This window comes from Carcharhinus amblyrhynchos, chromosome 23, assembly GCF_965287045.1.
Source record: "Carcharhinus amblyrhynchos chromosome 23, sCarAmb.v2.hapA, whole genome shotgun sequence".
NCBI lineage: Eukaryota > Metazoa > Chordata > Chondrichthyes > Carcharhiniformes > Carcharhinidae > Carcharhinus > Carcharhinus amblyrhynchos.
The window spans coordinates 3,623,741-3,646,996 of record NC_137346.1 but is presented as its reverse complement, the minus strand read 5'-3'; the positions used below and the strand labels follow the sequence as shown (position 1 = coordinate 3,646,996).

The window sequence follows — 23,256 nt, the reverse complement described above, 5'->3', positions numbered from 1 at the left end:
ATTCAGAGCAACAACCTCTCAAACCTTCTTTGACAATACATTCCAAAGCTGTGACCACCACCACCTAGAAGGACAAGGGTAGCAGACACATGGTGACATCACCACTTGCAAGTTCCTCACCAACTCACTCACCATCCTGACCTTCTTTAGTTCATTTCTGGGACATGGGCACCGCTGGCTGGGCCAGCATTTATTGCCCATCCCCAGTTGCCCAGGAGCAGTTGGCAGTCAACCACATTGTTGCGGCTCTGGAGTCACATGTAGACAAGGATGACAAGATAAGGATGGCAGATTTCCTTCCCTGTTGGACATTAGTGAACCAGATGAGTTTTTTTGACAATTAACAATGGTTTCATGGTCATCAGTAGATTCTTTATTTTATTGAATTCAAAGTCTATCTGCCATGGTGGGATTCGAAGCTGTGTCCCCGGACCATTAGCTGAGTTTCTGGATTAACAATCTAGTGATAATACCAGTACAATGTGGCCTTCCCCTTGGAAATATATTGCTGTTCCTTCAGTGTCGCTGGGTCAAAACTTGGAATTCCCTCCATAACAGCACTGCAGGTGCCCCTACACATCAGGGACTACAGCATTCAAGAAGAGAGCTCACCATCACCTTCCCAAGGGGCAATTAGGGATGGACAATAAATGCTGATCTAGTCAGCAACACTCACATCCTGGGAACGAGCAGAATAATCTTTACTGCCGTGGGGAGAATTCAGGGAAACTGAGACTGGCAAAGAATCAACCCTAAAGACATCCCTTGTGACACTGCTGATGTTAATGAATTAAGAACAGCAGGAGGCCATTCAGTCCCTCCAGCCCGTTCCATCAGTTAATCAGATCATAGCTGATGTGTATCTTAGCTCCATCTGTTCACAGAGCAGGAAGGACGTGGCAAGGCTGAGCAACAACTCAGTTCAAAGGCTGAAGTAACTTTTAAAGGTCTCCAAGTTATCAGTTTGCTTGGTTAATCATTGCAGCTAGCCCAGGTTCAGAGACAATGCCGTATCACATAGTGACCAAGTGCCATTGAAAAACACCAACGTCTTAGAAACCCAGCCAAAGCCCAGAGCCAAAATTACTCCGAAAATATTCAAAAGATCCCAATAATTCATTGAAATGAAATCGATTCCTCTGAGGTGGGGTCTGTGATCACTGTGAGACCTTGTCACATTCGAACAAGTGCGGGCAGAAGGGTTTTTTCAATGGTTAATGCTTCTTATAGAGAAACCTGCATTCCCAGAACAGAAAAGCAGCATGGATAACAAATTAACCCTACCAGATCCATCCGGGTGATACAAGGACAAGGGGGCTTCGGTCAAATCGAATTTCAAGATACCTGATGGCTTCAGAATCACAGAATCCCACAGCGCAGAAGGGGCCCTTCAGCCCATCGAGTCTTGCACCAACGAATGAAAGGCATCTAGTCCCACTTGTGGATCTAATCCTACTTGCCAGCCCATAATCTTGAATGTTATGGCGTGCTAGGTATTTTTTAAAAGACGTGAGGTGTCCACCACCCTCCCAGGCAGTGAGTTCCAGACCCTCACCGCCCTCTGGGTAAAAAGGTTTTTCCTCACATCCCCCCAAACCTCCCACCCCTCACTTTTAACTTGTGCCCCCTCATTACTGACCCTTCAACCAAGGGGAACAGTTGCTCCCTACCCAGCCTGTCCATGCCCCTCATCACCTGGAACACCCCAATCAGATTAGATTAACTGAACAAGTGAATGTACTACACAATAGCCAGTGACATTCATTCTGAGGCAGAGAATAAATGGATCTTTAGATACCTTTGAACATGTTTGGCAAGTCTTCGATTCGTACTATAATTCACAAAGCCATAAAAGTTTACAGCGAGCAAAGTTCACCAAATGAGTCCAGCAGCCTGGCGAGTCCACTCACTTCTTGAGTGAATTAACCAGATTGGCTAAAGGCCGTGACGATGACGATAGTAAGTCAGTGATCAAACCAAACAGTTATCAGGATGGCTAATGATGCCCTTTCCGCAGGCAAAAGGAGATCTGACTCCGGAAAAGACCATCCAACTAATCAGGCAGTCGGTACGCTGTCAACAAAACCACTCCATTCTGCAGGTTAACCTTTGGTATCAAACAACCCCACCTGTCCAGTCACAAAGGAATAGAAGAGGCAAGAGATACCAGCACAAAGAAGGCGATACCCCGGCTGAGCACACAGTGGTGGGGAACCGTGTCAACACAGTGGACCTCACAGGCAGCAGCAATGCCCACCAATCTCTGCGCAGTGTTTCACCTGCAAATGGCTAGGACACTCAGGAAAGCTCTGTACAAGGCTCAGACATTGAGATGTGTGGAACATCCCAAACAGTACATGAGATTGAGGTATCACACCAGGAAGAGATCCAAGCTTGCTTATTGGCTGGTATCAAGGGTTCTGCTTTTGGGAGGTTGAAGTCTCAGTAGACAATCATCTTACCAATTTTAGATGAGACACAGAAGCCAGTGTTATTGCGCTCTCACCACGGAACTGTGGCTGAAAGACCTCTGGCTACGACTGAGGGATGGGTCTGTGAACACTGTGGAGAATGTCGATATATCGAAGGAGGAAGCGTTCAGTGTCCTAAATTGCATTAATAGAATCTCTAAAGTGCAGAAGGAGGCCATTCAGCCCATTGAGCCTGCACCAACCACAATCCCACCCAAGCCTGATCTCCATGATCCCACATATTTAACCTGCTTATACCCCTGCCACTAAGCATGGCCAATCCACCCAACCCCCACTTCTTTGGACTGTGGGAGAAAACAGGGGCACACGGAGGAAACCCAATGCAGAAATAGGAGAATGTGCAACTCCATACACTCATCCAAGGCTGGAATCAAACCCAGGTCCCAGGCGCTCTGAGGAAACAGTGTTAACCATTATGCCACTTGTCGCCCTTAAGGTAGACCCCAGGGTCCCCAGGGCCGAATGGGATCGATCCCAGGTAACTGTGGGAGGCAAGGGGAGAAATAGCTGGGGCCTTAATAGATATCTTCACATCCTCTTTAACCACAGGGAGGTTCCAGAGCACTGGAGAATAGACAGTGTTGTTCCCTTGTTTAAGAAAGGAAGCAGGGATAATCCAGGAAACTATAGGCCTGTGAACCTGACATCAGTGGTGGGGAAGCTTTTGGAGAAGATACTGAGGGACAGGATATATGAACATTTAGAAGAAAATGGACTAGTTAGTGACAGGCAGCATGGTTTTGTATGGAGAGGGTCATGTCTCACCAACTTGATTTGAGTTTTTTGAAGCGGTGACAAAGATAATTAATGAGGGAAGGATTGTGGATGTAGTTTATATGGACTTTAGTAAGGTGTTTGACAAGGTCCCACATGCCAGACAGGTACAAAAACTAAAATCACCTGGGATTCAGAGTGGGCTAGCTAGATGGATATAGAACTGGCTGGGTTATAGAAGTGGAGATGCTGGCATTGGACGGGCATAAACACAGTAAGAAGTCTCACAACCTATCTCACAACTCTTTAACATGGTGTTGTGAGACATCTTACTGGGTTATAGAAGACAGAGTAGCAATGGAGGGATGTTTTTCAAAATGGTGAGCTGTAGCTAGTGGTGTTCTGCAGGGATCAGTGCTGAGACCTCTGTCGTTTAAAGTTTAAAATTTATTTATTTATTTGTCACAAGTCGGCCTACATTAACACTGCAATGAAGTTACTGTGAAATTCCCCTAGTCGTCACACTCAGTTGCTTGTTCAGGTACGCTGTGGGAGAATTCAGCACAGCCAATGCAGCCTTACCAGCTCCTCTTTCAAATGGTTGGAGGAAACCAGAGCACCTGGAGGAAACCCATGCAGACATGGGGAGAATGTGCAGATTCCACACAGAGTGGCTCAAGCTGGGAATTGAACTGGATCCTTGGCGCTGTGAGGCAGCAGTGCTAACCACTGTGCCACTATGCTGCACCTAATATATATAAATGATCTGGGGGAAAATGTAGGGAATCTGATTAGTAAGTTTGTGAATGACACAAAGATTGGTGGAGTTGCTGATAGTGCCGGGGATTGTCAGAGGATACAACAGGATACAGATAGATTGGAAACTTGGGCACTGAAATGGCAGATGGAGTTTAATCTGGAGAAATGTGAGGTGATGCATTTTGGAGAATCAAATTTAGGTATGAATTGTAGTGTAAATGGCAGAACCTTGAGGAACATTAACGTACAGAGGGATCTGGGCGTGCAGCTCCACAGTCCCATAAAAGTGGTAACACAGGTGGCCAAGGTGATTAAGAAGGTATTTGGCATTTTGCTTTCACCAGCTGGGGCACTGAGTACAAGAGTTGGGAAATCATGTTGCAGGTATATAAAACCTTGGTTAGGCTGCATTTGGAATATAGCGTGCAGTTCTGGTCACCACACTATCAGAAGGATGTGGAAGCTTTGGAGAGAATCTAAAGAAGGTTCACCAGGGTGTTGTCTGGTCTCGAGGGCATTTGCCATAAGGAGAGGTTGAATAAACTAGTTGTTTTCACTGGAAAGACAGCAGCTCAGGGGAGACCTGATAGAGGTCTACAAAATTATGGAAGGCAGAAACAGTGCGGCGCTCCCTCAGTACTGACCCTCTGACAGTGCGGCGCTCCCTCAGTACTGACCCTCTGACAGTGCGGCACTCCCTCAGTACTGACCCTCTGACAGTGCAGCGTTCCCTCAGTACTGACCCTCTGACAGTGCGGCACTCCCTCAGCACTGACCCTCTGACAGTGCAGCACTCCCTCAGCACTGACCCTCTGACAGTGCGGCACCCCCTCAGTACTGACCCTCTGACAGTACGGCACTCCCTCAGTACTGACCCTCTGACAGTGCGGCACTCCCTCAGTACTGACCCTCTGATGGTGCAGCACTCCCTCAGGACTGACCCTCTGACAGTGCGGCACTCCCTCAGCACTGACCCTCTGACAGTGCGGCACTCCCTCAGTACTGACCCTCTGACAGTGCGGCACTCCCTCAGCACTGACCCTCTGACGGTGTGGCACTCCCTCAGTACTGACCCTCTGACAGTGCGGCACTCCCTCAGCACTGACCCTCTGACGGTGTGGCACTCCCTCAGTACTGACCCTCTGACAGTGCGGCACTCCCTCAGTACTGACCCTCTGACAGTGAAGCACTCCCTCAGTACTGCAGTTGGGATAGTGCCCGGATTATCGGCTCAGGTCTCCAGAGGGGTTTGTGACAGAGGCGAGAATCTGGATAATGGCTGACGTTTCAAATTTAATCCCAGGAGCCCATTCCCTGATGTGGAAATATTTCCCCTGCAATCAACCAGTAATAAAGGAATTTAATTGTTGCCTCAAGTTCTTATGTTATCGCTTTCCAAATAGGACTGTATCAATGGATGTGTGTTTAACCCATTTGCATAACATTTCTCTATTTCTGTGTTAATACACTAGGACTCACATCCCCAGAACCACAGAGTCAGGGAGCAAACAACAACTCGTTCAGCAACTTCACTATTTCCAGGTTTCAGTGAGTCAGTCTCACACATACGTGTACAAACACACACATGTGCAAACACAAATATGCAAACCAACATGTGTGGAAAATACACACACACAGACACACATGCATGTACAAACACATGCACATGTACAAACACATATATCTACAAACACATGGGTGCAAAAACACACAGGTGCAAAAATTCCCCACATACAAACTACATGTGTACACCCAGGACACACATTTACAAGCATACACATTGCAAAAAACATACACTTTTTACAATCACACTTACATGTGCAAGCACAACATGTATACAAACATACACATGCGCGCGCGCGCGCGCGCACACACACACACACACACATACACGGTGTCACAGCATACAAACATGCCATTGTACTGTAGCACTGTGATGTTGTATTGCTGTGTGTTTTATTTTAGGTGTGTATGCAGTATCTGAAGGATACCAACATGCTGCTTGTTGGGGGTTTGATGGTGGCAGTAGCAGTGGAACACTGGAATCTTCACAAACGCATCGCTCTGAGGGTGCTACTCATTGTTGGAGTCAAACCAGCTCTGTAAGGCTCCGTGAATGATTGGTCGCTGTCATGGGAGGTGGGCATCACTGGCCACTCCAGCATTTATTGCCCATCCCTTAATGCCCTTAAGAAGGTGATGGTGAGCTGCCTTCTTGAACCGCTGCTGTCCCTGTGGTGTAGGTACACCCACAGTGCTGTTAGAGAGGGAGTTCCAGGATTTTGACCCAGAGACAGCGAAGGAACGGCCGATATATTCCCAAGTCAGGATGGTGTTCGGGGAAGGGAACCTCCAGGTGCTGGAGTTCCCATGTTCCCGCTGCCCTTCTCAATGTCGTCCCGCTCAGTCCTGTCGTTATTTTAAAAGCTTCTGCCAGGTCACCTCCTCAACTCTCTCCTTTCTGGAGAATGGAACATCATCCTGTAAGAAAGGTTGTGCATTCGTATAGCGCCTTCTTACATTCCAAACAGTGTCAGACATGTCTCAGTGTATCATACACTCATGAAAGTCAGATGTTGTGGGTTCATGCCCCACTCCAGGACTTCAGTGCAAAGGTCAAATCCACCCTTTGATGCAGTACTGTGAGAATGCTACACTGTTGGTGGCGCTGTTTTTTGGATGACTTGTTACACCAAGGGGTTGTCTGTTATTTTGGCTGGATTTTTGAAGAAGAGTAAGGGGGTCTCCCCATTATCCTCGGGCCAATATTTAACCCTCCACATTCCACCCACCCCCACATCACCTCAAAGCAAAGGAGATTCATTGGTCATTGTTGCATTGTTGTTTGTGGCACAAATTGATCGACACATTTCCCACACAACAACACTATAGTTCTTCATTGACTGGAAAGGGCTTTGGGAGACTGGGAGGTCATGAAACTCGCGATAGAAATACTGACCTTTCCTGCCCCTTCCATCATGATGTACAGCCAAAAATCCGCGTGATGACTTCATGTTTTGAGTTAGTGAAGAATTGATTTGGGATTTAATCCAAAACCAGATTGAAATATTGGATTGGTCCAAAAGGAGAGACTTTCAATCTGACTGCAGGTTTCCGGGTTAGACACAAATCCAATCAAACTCAACAACATTAATATCAAACTTTCACCATCGGATAAAAGATCCAAAACAGTTCACTGCGGCATTAACAAACAAAATTTGAACGGAGACACATAAAGAGATATTTGGACAGGTGACCAACACGTCTGGACAAAGAGGTCGGATTTATGAAACATCTCAATGGAGGAGAGACGGAGAGGTTTAGTGAGGGAATTCCAGAGCTTTGCAGCCAGGCAGTCAATCACCAATGTTGAAGCAAAAGGTAATTGGGGACGCTCAAGAGGCTGGAATTGGAGGATCACAGACATTAGAGGGTGATGGAGGGTGGAGCGGATTAGAGAGATAGGGAGGGACAAAGCAATGCAGCAACTTGAAAACAAAGATGAGAATTTTAAAATTGAGATGCAGCCTTGACTGGGAGCTAATGTGTGTCACGATGGGCTCTTTCTTGCCAGGTTAATGATAGGATTCATGGGAGTGACAGCCTTCCTCTCCATGTGGATCAGTAACACAGCAACCACCGCCATGATGGTCCCCATCGCACAGGCCGTGCTAGACCAGCTGCACAACGCAGAAGGTAGCGGAGAGGAACACAATCAGGTTAACAATGAGGAACTGGAACTGCAAGAGAAGGAGCTGAAGATTGAGGATAAAGTCATCACAAATTCCTACATTATTGAAACAATGTCTGAGAACTTTTACAACAGCAGCGTTGACACAGAGATCACCAAGCCAGCAAATAGTTCAGAACAGGACAAGAATGAAAAGGTTGACAACTGTAAGAGTCTTTAAATACATCTTTTGTTTTCCATGTTAAAATTATCAACAAAGTGATGGGATTAATTCTGGGAGCAGAAATTTCAAGCGTTGTGACATCATGTTAAACTTCTATAGGTCCCTGCTCTGGTCAGAATTCGAGTTACCGTGCGCGGTTCTGTACAATGGAGACAGGGTAAAATAGATAATGTATTTACAAGAATGGTATCGGAACAGAGAGATAACCGGGATAGCTACCGGGATGGTTACCGGGGAGATTGAACAGCTGGGAGAAGTTATCTTTGGAAAAGGGAAGTTCGAGTTCATGAAATCCTTGCAAGGGTTGGACACAAATCAATGATGCTCCAACTCCATCTAACCCTGTGGTGTACCTGTCCTGGGAGTGTTTGATGGGGGACAGCGTAGAGGGAGCTTTACTCTGTATCTAACCCCGTGCTGTACCTGTCCTGGGGGTGTTTGATGGGGGGACAATGTAGAGGGAGCTTTACTCTGTATCTAACCCTGTGCTGTACCTGTCCTGGGAGTGTTTGATGGGGGACAGCGTAGAGGGAGCTTTATTCTGTATCTAACCCCGTGCTGTACCTGTCCTGGGAGTGTTTGATGGGGGGACAATGTAGAGGGAGCTTTACTCTGTATCTAACCCTGTGCTGTATCTGTCCTGGGAGTGTTTGATGGGGACAGTGCAGAGGGAGCTTTACTCTGTATCTAATCCCGCGCTGTACCTGTCCTGGGAGTGTTTGATGGGGGGACAGTGTGTGTAGAGGGAGCTTTACTCTGTATCTAACCCCATGCTGTACCTGTCCTGGGAGTGTTTGATGGGGGACAGCGTAGAGGGAGCTTTACTCTGTATCTAACCCCGTCCTGTACCTGCCCTGGGAGTGTTTGATGGGGGACAGTGTAGAGGGAGCTTTACTCTGTATCTAACCCTGTGCTGTACCTGTCCTGGGAGTGTTTGATGGGGGACAGTGTAGAGGGAGCTTTACTCTGTATCTAACCCTGTGCTGTACCTGAGCAGAAATTTCAAATGTTGTAGTATCATAGAATCCTACAGTGCAGAAGGAGGTCATTCAGCCCATCGAGTTTGTACTGACCACAATCCCACCCAGACTCTATGCCCGTAACCCCATGCATTTACCCTGCTAATCCCCCGACACTAGGGTCAATTTAGCATGGCCAATCAACTTAACCTGCACATCTTTGGACTGTGGGAGGAAACCGGAGCATCCGGGGGAAACCCACGCAGACACGGGGAGAACGTGCAAACTCCACACAGACAGTGACCCAACCTGGGAATTGTGTAATTGTGTTAAACTTCTGGCTCTGGCCAGAATTAGCTCAGAATTTCGCATGCGATTTGGGGATCACATAACATGTTCAGCCAAATCTGCGCAACAGAACACGAGGGTGAAATTCTGAACTAATATTCCTGATGTAGACACGTGTCCCCATTGTCCTCTCACCCCGTCGGTGAGGCAATGCATTTCCTGACCTTTACCATCATTTGAATACATTATCATATCATTATCAGGCCACCATCCCTGAATAAATCCCCACCCCCTGTAAGCAAGTCCATTCACGTCGATGTGACAGCAGACGAGCACTGACTATGACTGATTTCCCAAGGTGCGCCCCTGGCAGGCAGCCCTCCCAGAGGGGCTCAGGTGAGTGTGTTGCTCAGCAGGAGAGAGTCATATCCAGACAGGACCCGGGGTTGGTGTTGGGTGAAGGGAGTGGGGGTCTCCTGAACACTTGTGTGCTGAAATGATCTTTACAAATAGTGCCTTTTCAGCATGAACAATGAGGATCTGCTCCTTGATGTGTTTCTCAGTCCCAAACAATACAGCAGAGAAAGCACTGGCAGCTTCAAGGCTACTCATCCTGCCTGTTACTGATCTTCGCCGATATCAGGGAAAGATCTGCCCTCAGAGAAACTGTGTGTGGTTCTACTGTCTATACGATGGAGACAGGATAAAGTAGACAATGTATTTCCAAGAATGGTATCAGAACAGAGAGACAACTGGAATAGCTACTGGGATGGTTACTGGGGAGATTGAACAGCTGGGAGAAGTTATTTTTGGAAAAGGGAAGTTCGAGTTCTTGAAATCTTTGCAAGGGTTGGACACATAAGAACATAAGAAATAGGAGCAGGAGTAGGCCATCTAGCCCTTCGAGCCTGCCCCGCCATTCAATAAGATCATGGCTGATCTGAAGTGGATCAGTTCCACTTTCCTGCTCTCTCTCCATAACCCTTAATTCCCTTGTCTATCAGAAACCTATCTACCCGTGTCTTAAATATATTTAGCGAGGTAGCCTCCACCACTTCAACGGGCAGAGAATTCCAGAGATTCACCACCCTTTGAGTGAAGAAGTTCCTCCTTAACTCCGTTCTAAACTGCCCCCGCCCTTATCTTGAGGCTGTGCCCTCTAGTTCTGCTATCCTTTCTAAGCAGGAAGAATCTCTCTACCTCTACCCTATCCATCCCCTTCATTATCTTATACGTCTCTATAAGATCCCCTCTCATCCTTCTAAACTCCAATGAGTACAGACCCAGTCTATTTAGTCTCTCTTCATAGTCCAACCCCCTCATCTCCGATATCAGCCTAGTGAAACACCTCTGCACTCCCTCCAAGGCCAAAATATCCTTGTGCAAGTGCGGCAACCAAAACTGCACACAGTACTCCAGCTGCGGCCTCACCAGCGCCCTGTACACTTGCAGCAAGACCTCCCTACTTTTATATTCTATCCCCCTCGCTATAAAGGCCAACATCCCATTCGCCTTCTTGATCACCTGCTGCACCTGAAGACTGGGTTTTTGCGACTCATGCACAAGGACCCCCAGGTCCCTCTGCACAGTAGCATGCTGCAGCTTTTCGCCCTTTAAATAGTAATCCCTCCTACTATTATTCCTGCCAAAGTGGATAACCTCACACTTGCTAACATTGTACTCCATCTGCCAGGTCCTCGCCCACTCGCTCAGCCTATCCAGATCTCTCTGCAGACTTTCCACACCCTCCGCACAATTTGCTTTTCCATTCATCTTCGTGTCATCAGCAAATTTCGTCACCCTACACTCAGCCCCCTCCTCCAGATCATCTATATAAATGGTAAATAGCTGAGGCCCCAGCACCGATCCCTGCGGCACTCCACTAGTCACCAACCACCAGTCAGAATAGCACCCATTGATACCAACTCTCTGCCTCCTATTAGACAACCAATTCTCTGTCCACGCTAACACCTTACCCCCAACTCCATGCCCCCCAGCCTTCTGAAGCAACCTTTTGTGAGGCACCATATCAAATGCCTTTTGAAAATCTAGAAACACCACATCCACCGGTTCCCCTCTGTCTACCGCACTAGTCACATCCTCATAGAATTCCAACAAATTTGTCAAACACGACTTCCCCTTAATGAATCCGTGCTGCGTCTGCTCTATCAAACCATTCCTTTCCAGATGCCTTGCTATTTCTTCTTTGATGATGGATTCAAGCATTTTTCCAACTACAGACGTTAAACTAACCGGCCTATAATTCCTTTCATTTTGTCTGCTTCCTTTTTTAAACAGCGGCGTAACATTAGCCATTTTCCAATCTTCCGGCACTTCCCCGGAATCCAGTGAATTTTGGTAAATAATTACTAAGGCATCCACTATCGCCTCTGCCATTTATTCAGAACCCTGGGATGCATTCCATCCGGTCATGGGGACTTGTCCACCATCAGTCTCGTTAGTCTATCAAGCACTACCTCTCTAGTGACAGTAATCGCATTCAGGCCCTCAACTCCTACCATCCTTCTATCTTTAATATCCGGCAAACTATTCGCATCCTCCTCCATGAAGACCGAGGCAAAAAACTTATTTAAGGCCTCAGCCATTTCCTCATCTCCCACCACTAAATCCCTCCTCTCATCCTCTAAGGGTCCAACATTCACTCTAGTCAGCCTCCTCCTCTTTATATATTTGTAAAAACTCTTACTGTCCTTTTTTATATTTAGTGCTAGTTTAGCTTCATTGTCTATCCTTCCTTTATCAACTTCTTCATCATTCTTTGTTGATTTTTAAACCTTTCCCAATCTTCTAATCGCCCACTACTTTTAGCCACTCTGAACGCATCAGCTTTTAATTTAATACTCTTCTTTATTTCCTTCGATAACCACGGCTGGTTATCCCTTCTCCTACATTCCTTTGTCCTTTGAGTACACTTCGTCATCCAGTACTTCCCCAGAGCGGAGAAGCTATGACATCTTCTCCGGAGTCTTCAACATATCATCGATGAAGATGAACATCACGCCAGGGCCATCCCCACACCTCCACTTCTTGCCTACAAACAACTACACAACCTCAAACAGACCATTGTCCACAGCAAACTACCCAGCCTTCAGGAGAACAGTGACCACAACACCACACAACCCTGTCACAGCAACCTCTGCAAGACATGCCGGATCATCGGCATGGATGCCATCATCTCACGTGAGAATACCATCCACCAGGTACATGGTAAATACTCTTGCAAATTGGCCAACGTTGTCTACCTGATACGCTGCAGGAAAGGATGTCCCGAAGCATGGTACATTGGGGGGACCATGCAGACGCTACAACAATGGATGAATGAACACCACTCGATAATCACCAGGCAAGACTGTTCCCTTCCTATTGGCAAACACTTTAGCAGTCACATGCATTCAGCCTCTGACCTTCGGGTAAGCGTTCTCCAAGGCGGCCTTCACGACACACGACAGCGCAGAGTCGCTGAGCAGAAACTGATAGCCAAGTTCCGCACACATGAGGACGGTCTCAACTGGGATCTTGGGTTCATGTCGCACTATCTGTAACCCTCGTGACTTGCCTGGGTTTGCAACATCTCACTTATTGTCCTGTCTGGAGACAATACACATCTTTTTAACCTATGCTTATGCTCTCTCCACTCACATTGTCTGCACCTTTAAGACTTGATTAGCTGTAAAGACTCGCATTCTAATCAGTATTCTGTAAAATAACTGTGTGCCTTTATATGCTCTGTTTGTGATCAGAACTCCCCACTCACCTGACGAAGGGGAAAAGCCCCGAAAGCTAGTGGCGTTTGTTACCAAATAAATCTGTTGGACTTTAACCTGATGTTGTGAGACTTCTTACTGTGTTTACCCCAGTCCAACGCCGGCATCTCCACATCGGTGTGTGATGGGGGCAGTGTAGAGGGAGTTTTACTCTGTATCTAACCCCGTGCTCTACCTTCCTGGGAGTGTTTGATGGGGACAGTGTAGAGGGAGCTTTACTCTGTATCTAACCCTGTGCTGTACTTGTCCTGGGAGTGTTTGATGGGGGACAGTGTAGAGGGAGCTTTTCTCTGTATCTAATGCATGCTGTACGTGTCCTGGGAGTGTTTGATGGGGGACAGTGTAGAGGGAGCTTTACTCTGTATCTAACCCCGTGCTGTACCTGTCCTGGGAGTGTTTGATGGGGACAGTGTAGAGGGAGCTTTACTCTGTATCTAACCCCGTGCTGTACCTGTCCTGGGAGTGTTTGATGGGGACAGTGTAGAGGGAGCTTTACTCTGTATCTAACCCCGTGCTGTACCTGTCCTGGGAATGTTTGATGGGGGACAGTGTAGAGGGAGCTTTACTCTGTATTTAACCCTGTGCTGTGAGAAAATGGTACCTTTGAAGATAGAATTCTACCTTTGTGTGTCTTGAAGGTAACGGGCAGCTTTCTACAGCCAAGAGCAGTGACAGTGCGGAGCAGGAGAAAATCCGACAGCAGAAACACCTGAAACTCTCCAAGGGAATGAATCTGTGTGTTTGCTATGCAGCAAGTATTGGGGGCACAGCTACACTCACTGGCACCACCCCTAACCTCATCATGAACGGCCAGTTAGATTCGTGAGTATCTGCAGACCTTCCCAGCTCACCCATTGCTGTGAAAACTCAGGCACAACTCCAGCACCTTCAAGTTTAGAGGGATGAGCAGGAGATCTTACTGAAACTTACAGGATACTGCAAGGCCTGGATAGAGTGGGCCTGGAGGGAATGATTCTACTAGTAGGAAAAACTAGAAGCAGAGGACTCAACCTCAGGCTAAAGGGACAATCCTTTAAAACAGAGCTGAGGAGGAATTTCTTCAGCCAGAGAGTGGTGAATCTGTGCCACAGAAGTCTGTGGAGGCCGGGTCATTGAGTGTCTTTCAGACAGAGATAGATAGGTTCTTGATTAATAAGGGAATAGTGGTTATGAGGAAAAGGCAGGGGAATGGGGATGAGAAAAATACCAGCCATGATTGAATAGTGAAGCAGACTCGATGGGCCGAGTGGCCTAATTCTGCTGCTATGTCTCATGGTCTATGGTCTAATTGATTAAGCCTCACCACTTCACCGCGGACCTTACTAACTTTCATCAGCTTTTCTTCTCCGAATGCATCCAATTCGAACCCATGGCCCTGTTTAAAATGACCTCTGAGGATTGGGTTCACCCCCATCTCCTATTAGTGCTTGTTGCCTGGAGACAGCGTTACAGTTGCTGACGTCTGTTTCTGTTAAAGGGGATATTTGAATAGAATTGGTGCGACACCAGCTCTGAAGCAGGGTCGAAACCTTGGCTCTGTTCCTCTCTCCACAAACACTGTCAGACCTGCTGAGATTTTCCAGAATATTCTGGTTTTGCTTCAGATTCCAGCATCTGCAATATCCTTCTTTTATCTCTGGCAACCTACCATGTCAGGTTTCCACAGTTGTTACAAATCTCACCTCTCAATCAAACCATTGGGACCAGTTGTCCTGCTAAACACTCGAATGCACAATCTAGGCTGATACCTCAGAGCAGTACCTGAGGAATGCTACACTCTCAGAGGAGCTGCCTTTCAGATGAGTTGTTTAACCATAGCCTGGTCTATCTGTGCAGGAAGGTTAAAAGGTACCAGGACATTTCCTGAAGGAAAGCAGGGAAATTCTCCTGGACCATATTCATCCTATTTAGAATAAATAAAGAAATTCTTCCCAGCTTAATCCCTGGCTCCTACAGAATCTACCCACCTATCAAACCTCCTTCCACAGCCCATGTCCACGATACCCTATGACAGCCTCTACTCCACAATTTAACCTCAAGAGAAAAAGGTCCATATCAAACATGCCTTGATTGAATCAAAGAGCACAGAAGGAGTCATTCGGCCCATTGAGCCTCTATGCGCTGTTTGACAGAGTAATTCAATTCATCCCATTCCTCTGCTCCTTCTTCAGGGCCCTGTCATTTCTCCTTTTCAACTATTATCCAATTCCCTTTTGAAAATTCCTGTGAAGTCTGTGTCCATCACCCTTTCAGATAACACATTTCAGAGTACAACAACTCGTTGTGACAAAATAAATTCTTCTCAGCTCATTTCCTTTATTTTTCTTTTCCAACTGTCATAAGCTCTTTTCTGCCTGTGGAAACAGTTTCTCCTCAATAAAACCCTTTGTGATTTGGTACACCTCTATAAAATCTTCCCTTGACCCTCTTTACTTCTTCTGCATATGTCTTCACTGTAAAAAACTTTGAAAACTTCCCACAGGTACTTGAAAATCCAGAGGTGAAAGGGAGGGAGGAACTTAAAAACAATCCCCATCACCAGGGAAAAGGTGCTGGGGAAACTATTGGACCACAGGCTGACAAGTCCCCAGGACCAGATGGCCTGTATTTTAGAATCTTAAAAATAAATAGCTGCAGAGATAATACTTGTATTGGTTATAAATTTCCAAAACTCTAGATTCACAAAGGGTCTCAATGGATTGGAAATAAAAAATTTAAAGTTTATTTATTAATGTCACATTAACACTGCAATTAAGTTAACGTGACAATCCCCTAGTCGCCACAATCCGGCACCTGTTCGGGTATACTGACGGAGAATTTAGCATGGCTAATGCACCTAACCAGCACATCTTTTGGACTGTGGGAGGAAACAGGAGCATGCGGAGGAAACCCACGCAGACATGGGGAGAATGTGCTGATTCGGCACAGACAGTGACCCAAGCCGGGAATCGAACCTTGTTCCCTGGCACTGTGAGGCAGCAGCGCTAACCACTGTGGCACCACATTTAACGCCTTAAAGAAGGGATTGAGACAGAAAGTAGGAAACAACAAACTTCTTAGTCTAACATCTAACACAGGGAAAGTGCTCGATAGATTAATAGGGATGTTATAGTAGGACGGGATCAGTATGGAATCATACAAAGCCAAACATGGTTTTGTGAAAGGAAAATCATGTTTAATTAATTTATTAGAGTTCTTTGAGGAAGTAACAAGTTGGACAAAGGGGAACCTGTAGATGTGGTGTACTTGAATTTTCAGAAAACATTTGATAAGATGTCACATCAAAGGCTATTACACAAAATAAGAGCTCATGGTGTAGGGGGTAACTAATTAGCCTGGATAAAGGATTGTTCAGCTAACAAGAAACAGAGAGTATGGATAAAAGTTTCTTTTTCGGGTTGCCAGATGAAGCTAATGGAGTGCCACAGGGATTCAGTGTTGGGACCTCAATTATTTACAATTTACATCAAAGTCTTGGATGAAGGGGTCAAATATTTGGTTGTTAAATTTACTGATAACGCAAAGATAGGTAGGAAAGCAAACTGTCAAGAGAAGGCAGGAAGTCTGCAAAAGAACGTAGACAGGTTAAGTGAGTGGGCAAATATTTGGCAGATGGAGTAATTTGGGTAAATGTGAACTAGTTCACTTTGGCAGGAAGAATAGAAAGCAGCACATCATTAGCACGGAGAGAGATTGCAGAACTTTGAGATACAAAGCTTCCATTTGTGGGAGCTACTAGAACAAGGGGACATGATTTAAGAATGAGGTCTACTGTTTAACACAGAGATGTTTTCTCTCAGAAAATTGTAAATATGTTAAATTTTCTAACCCAGAGAGCTGTGGAGGCTTAGTCATTGAATTTATTCAAAACAGAGTTAGATTTTTGATTGATAAGCATGTTGATGATTGCAGACAGATTGTTGATGAGGGCAGACAGAAAATAGAATTGAGACCACAATCCTATCAGCCGTGCCCTTATTGAATAGCAGAGAGGGCTCAGAGAGCTGCATTAACCTAACTGCTACTCCTAAACTCTACTTTCTGAACTGTGTTCCTAACTATGTTCCAACTATGTTCTTTTCTATGTTCCTATCTATGTTCCTATATATGTTCCTATCTATGTTCCTATCCATGTCCCTAACTATGTTCCAACTATGTTCCTATGTATGTTTCTACCTATGTTCCTAACAATGGTCCACCTATGTTCCCACCATGTTCCTATCTATGTTCCAGCTATGATCCTATCCATGTTTCTATCTATGTTCCTAACTATGTTCCTATCTGTGCTCCTATCTATGTTCCTATGTAGGTCCCCGTGTATGTTCCTATATGTATAAGTTATTTCAAGGTAAATGGAACCAGTCTAGTTTATTTTGGTCAACTTATTCAGTAAATATTTTACGCTGATGTTTCTTTGCTTTCAGCCTCTTTCCGGACAATGGAGATGTTATAAACTTTGCGACCTGGTTTGGTTTCTCCTTCCCCTGTATGTTCATTATGTTGGTACTGACGTGGATTTGGCTTCAGATTCTGTTTCTGGGATTTAAGTAAGTGTCATTGTTTCTCTGTGCTGCTGCTTCTGCTGTTCCAGGGCGGCTCTGGGTTCAGCTGGAGGGGTTAGGACAAATTTTACAGGCTGATTTAATAAGTTGTCAACTCATTAGAAACAGTCAGGAGACAAATCACAAAGCATTAAAATGGTGAGAATGTTTTTGATTGATTTTCTTGGTACATTTCAGCTTCATTATTCTAAAAATATTGGAAACTTTGGAGAAAGTTACAGTGTGACTCAGTCAAGAACTGTCTAATTGGTTAATTTGATAAAGTGCCGCACAACAGACTTGTGAGCAAAGTTGAAGCTCATGGAGTTAAAGGGACAGTAACAACATGGCTCAGTGACAGGAATCAGAGAGTAGTAGTGAATGATTGCTTTCCCAACAGGAGGAGGGTTGGGAACGCAGTTTCCGAGGGATTGGTTTTCAGACACTTGTTCTTACTAATTTGTATAAGTGAGTGGTGTACAGGACAAAATTTCAACATTTTCAGACCCAAATCCAAATAGTCCCAACAGATTAAAGGAACCCATAAGGTGACCAACTGTAATATTCACTTTCTTCCCACTTTAAACTGCTGAAGGGGAGGATTTGCTCACGTTTGCCGGCTGTGACTAGTGCAGTGTCCCAAGGATCAGTGCTGGGTCCTCGGCTTTATACCATCTGTAACAATGGCTCAGGTGAAGGGGGTGAGAGTTATGTACCTGCCTTGGTGATGAGAGTAAGTGAGGAGGACACAAAGAGGCTACAGAGGGATGCAAATACTGTAACCAGGTTTTATTAATGCTAATTACTGTACCTTAAATTTTTGCATCAAGCCTATTAATTGTGTTGGTCTCCTCCAGTGTTTGAAGATGTCACAATGAATCAAAGGGTGGCATGGTGGCACAGTCCTCCCTCACAGCGCCAGGGACCTGGATTCAATTCCAGCCTCGGGTCACTGTCTGTGTGGAGTTTGCACGTTCTCCCCATGTCTGCATGGGTTTCCTCTGGTTTCCTCCCACAGTCCAAAGATGTGCGGGTTAGGTTGAGTGGCCATGTTAAATTGCCCCTTAGTATTAGAGGGATTAGAAGGGTAAATATGTGGAATTACGGGGATAGGACAGGACTTAGGTGGGATTGTTGTTGGTGCAGGCTCGATGGGCCAATGGCCTCCTTCTGCGCTGTAGGGATTTTATGATCCAATCCTAACTTGCTCAATAAATATTCCATATTTCCTATCGACTAATCCAACCCTCCGCAATCGACGTTTTAATCGATGTGACAAAGGGTGTGCAAATATTCTGCGGGTAATTTCCAAATAATTACTTCCCTGTCAACCAAACTCTTAACTCTTGAAGTCAACAATTCTGCCTGAGCTTCTTGATGAGGAATATTTGGTTTCTTCAGTGACATCCTGATTGAGTAAAATATAAATCCATGGCTTAAATGAGAACTTTGTCATTTTCCAAATCTAGCTCCATCTGTGTTTTCACCATTGAGGACTTGCTCAACGGTAAACATATCTCACTGGAGACCACATCAAAATGAACAAATAGACTTCTCTATCACAATGGATGATCACCCTTTTGAAAGACTTTAGCACATTGTCATCCCCAAACCTTGAATATATTCAGGACAGAGATTGATGGGATTTTTAGACAGTAAGGAATTGAGAACTATGAGGATAGTTATTGAGATGGAAAATCAGCCATGTTGTTATTGAATATCAGACTAGGTTCAATGGGATAAATGGTCTTCTCCTATTTCTTATTTTCTTACATTAATGCTGGTGTTGGGTCTTTCCTCCTCCCTCCCCAATGTCGTCTCAGCCTGAAGGAGAATTTCGGTTGCGGCGCTGCAAAATCCAGGAAGGATATTTCTGCCTATCAGGTGATCAAGGATGAGTTTAAGAGCTTAGGGAAAATGACCTTCGCAGAGATTGGTGTTCTGGTTCTCTTCATCTTGTTAGTCTTACTGTGGTTCACTCGAGACCCTGGTTTTATACCAGGGTGGGCAACTGTTCTCTTCAATACAGATGACAAGAGGTAAATAATGCCTCAATCTCTCTTGCTATCTTTCCCTACTTTATCTCTCTCTTCCCATGTTCCTCCCTCTCCCACTCTGCCTCTCTCCCTTCCTCCTCTCTCTCCTCCTTCACCTTGTCTCTTTCTCTCTCTACCTCTCCCTCTTGTAATGATGTCTTGCTCTCTGTCCCTCTGTTCATCTCTTCCCTTCTCCCCTTCTCTCCCTGTCTTTCTCGCTCTCTCTCTGCCCCACTCCCCCCCCCTGCACCCCCTCCTCCCCCGGCATTCCCTCTCTATCTCTCGGCATCATTTCTGTCCCCTTCCCTTGGATGACTTGTCTGAATCATTGTTCCTTTGCCTCTCCTCAGTTACGTCACCGATGCCACTGTGGTGATATTCATTGCGGTGATAATGTTTATCACTCCATCGGATAAGCCGCGTCTCCCGTGTTTCAACACAGATTTGGAAAGCAACAGTGAAGGTAGCAACCTCCATCCTTCTTCAGAACAGTGGCAAGGAATCTGTTCAGCCTAACCAAGAGGAGCTTTGCTTTAAATTCTCATTCAAAAGATGGCATTTCCAGCAATGCAGTTCTCCCTCAGTGCTGCATGATGTGTTAGTTTAGATTGGGGCCGCACGGTGGCACAGTGGTTAGCACTGCTGCCTCACAGCGTCAGGGACCCGGGTTCGATTCCCAGCTTGGGTCACTCTCTGTGCGGAGTTTGCACATTCTCCCCATGTCTGTGTGGCTTTCCTCCGGGCGCTCCGGTTTCCTTCCACAGTCCGAAAAGATGTGCTGGTTAGGTGGATTGGTCATGCTAAATTGCCCCTTAATGTCCCAGGATGTGTAGGTTAAGGGCATTGGTGGGGTAAATAGATGGGGTTATGGGGATTGGACCTGGGTGGGATGCTCTGTCAGAGACTTGATGGGCCAAATGGTCCGTTTTGGCACTGATTCTATGATTCTGAGTATTTGCGGTTGAATTTTGAAACACTGATTTTCATAAACTGAGTGTCTCACTCAGCCATTTCAGAGGGTGGTTTAGAATCATCCACATTGCTGTGGCTCTGGAGTCACATGTAGGCCAGACTGGGTAAGGACGGCAGATTTCCTTCCCTAAAGGGCATTAGTGAAGCAGATGGATTGTAAGTTACAAACTGGCCTCATGGTAATCTTTATTGATTCCTCTTTATTCCCACATTTTCACAACGGAATTCAAATTTTCAAACAGTTGTGGTGGGATTTGAACTTTCTGGATTCTTCACCCGGTAACGCAGACAGGAGACTCCTGAACCCCTGAATACCAATGGGCTCGGTACTACAGTGGGAGGGTTGGTAACCCAAAGGGATGTGGATTAAACAGAACTGTTTAAAGAAATAGAGAGAGGAATTGTTTTTACACAGAGTTGTTGTGATCCAGAAGGTGCTGCCTGAAATCATACTGGAAGCAGATTGAATGGGAACTTTGATCAGATAAAGACTTGATGGGGAAAAATCTGCAGAGTGCTGGGGGGAAGGATTGGGTGAGTGTGGGGGAACTATCTGGATAATTCTTTCACAGGGCCAGCACAGACCCAATGGACCAAATGGCCTCCTCCTGTGGTCTCCACCGGGGACTCCAGAGGGACACATTTGGGTGTGATTTTGTTGCACTGGATCATTGTGACTGGGGTTACCCCTGGAAAAGGGGGATTGAGGAGAAGAGAGGTACCGGGGCGGGCGGGGGGGGGCGGTGCGGGGGTGGTTAAGCAGCCAATTCAATTATTTTCCAGCTGAGGGAAAGTCCCCAGTGCAGCTACTGACAGACATTTTGCTTTCCCAGGTAATAATTACAAGTATGGTCCTGCTCCTAATCTGCTGAACTGGAAAACTGTCCAGAAGAACCTGGCCTGGAACATAGTCGTGCTGTTGGGAGGGGGTTTCGCACTGGCTAAAGGCAGTGAGGTAACTCTGCTACTACTGGGGACAGACTCACAGTGATTGGGGAGTGGGTGCAGCAACTGGGCTGATCATTCAAACTTACATTTCTTCTCCCATCCCCCCACACCCCACTTCTAGGAGTCTGGTCTTTCCCAATGGCTTGGGGGTCAACTCACCCCACTTGAGGCTATTCCTCCGTGGGCCATCGTCATCATCCTGTGCCTGCTGATTGCCACTTTCACGGAATGTGCCAGCAACGTTGCAACAACATCGCTCTTCCTTCCGATTCTGGCTGAGATGGTGAGTGCCATCGCTGCCTCCAAGTGGCAGCCACGTTAGAGGAGAAATGAGGAAAACTTCTTTACGCAGAGGGTGGTGGGCTACCCAAGTTGGTGATGGAGGCAGAGACCCTAAACTCGTTTAAACAGTGCCTGGATCTGCACCTTAAATGCTGTAAGCTGCAGGGCTATGGGTCGGGTGTGGGAAGGTAGGATTAGAAAGGACGCCTGGCTGTCCGCAGGCTGGCATGGACAAGATGGGGTCAATGGCCCCCTCCTGTGCTCGATCATTTCTATGGTTCGATATGAGGAAATGGAGTAATAGATATGGAGCGGTCAACAGACAGCCAGATCAATAGATAAACAAACAGGTGGTGAATAGTTAGAAAGTCAGAGGGTGGAAGTTTGTGAGATTGATTCTAAGTCTCCAACTAGTGTGAAAATGGGAGAATTCTTCATCCATTTTCACGCCCGATCTTTGGGACTTAGCCATTGGAAATATGGGCTAGAGGGCCCAATTTTACCATCGCATTGCGCCTGTTTTCAGGTGTGAAAACTTGGTAAAGTTGGATGTGAGGTGAGTACCGTGATCCGCACCCGCCTCCATGCCTGTTCCCCCTTTACCAAGGCCCAAAAATGGATGCGATTAAGACCACGCCCAAAATGGGCGCAACAGTCATTTAAATGCATCTGCATGCATTTAAATTGACTTAATGGGCTGGACGCCCAAATTTACCGGCACTCCCCCCTTTACCATCACTTTTGCCCATCCAGAACCGGCGAGAAAAAAACATGCTCCATTATACCAAACAAACCTGTTGGACTTTAACCTGGTGTTGTGAGACTTCTTACTTAATTCACCATCTAGCCTGCAGAGGGAGATATTGCAAATGCACAGACCTCTGTGTCTGCACATGCACACAGTAAAAAGTCTGACAACACCAGGTTTTAGTCCAACCTATTTATTTGATAATATTCTCACTAGCTTTCGGGGTTACCCCCTTCGTCAGGTGAATGGAGAGTTCTGGCCTCAGACAGAGCATATAAAGCACAGACAGTTTAGAGATTACTGATTAAAATGCGAATCATTACACCTAACCTGCTGTTCAAGACCTGAAGTGGCTGACAATGTGAGTGGTAGGAGCACTGATCACAGTTTAAAGAGATGTGTATTGTCTCCAGACAGTACAGTAAGTGAGGTTTTGCAAACCCAGGCAAGTCACGGGGGTTACAGATAGTGCGACATGAACCCAAGATCCCTGTTGAGACCGTCCTCATGTGTGCGGAACTTGGCTATCAGTCTCTGCTCAGCGACTCTGCGCTGTCGTGTGTCGTGAAGGCCGCCTTGGAGAATGCTTACCCGAAGGTCAGAGGCTGAATGCCCGTGACCACTGAAGTGTTCGCCAACAGGAAGGGAACAGTCTTGCCTGGTGACTGTCGAGCGATGTTCATTCATCCGTTGTCGTAGCGTCTGCATGGTCTCCCCAATGTACCATGCTTCGGGACATCCTTTCTTGCAACGTATCAGGTAGACAATGTTGGCCGAGTTGCAAGAGTATTTACCATGTACCTGGTGGATGGTATTCT

At 46.1% G+C, this 23,256-nt stretch overlaps 1 protein-coding gene across 1 annotated transcript in view; it reads left to right on the top strand.

Annotated features, from left to right (window-relative positions):
* The window catches only part of LOC145357220 (solute carrier family 13 member 2-like), a 56,298-nt gene that overhangs the window by 18,755 nt on the left and 14,287 nt on the right, over positions 1-23,256 (top strand). The window contains exons 3-10 of the mRNA XM_080210372.1: positions 5,931-6,067; positions 7,540-7,862; positions 13,550-13,733; positions 17,336-17,458; positions 19,276-19,491; positions 19,839-19,951; positions 21,294-21,415; positions 21,530-21,691. Coding sequence (XP_080066498.1) covers positions 5,931-6,067; positions 7,540-7,862; positions 13,550-13,733; positions 17,336-17,458; positions 19,276-19,491; positions 19,839-19,951; positions 21,294-21,415; positions 21,530-21,691 — 1,380 coding nt within the window. The remainder of the gene's footprint in view (positions 1-5,930; positions 6,068-7,539; positions 7,863-13,549; positions 13,734-17,335; positions 17,459-19,275; positions 19,492-19,838; positions 19,952-21,293; positions 21,416-21,529; positions 21,692-23,256) is intronic.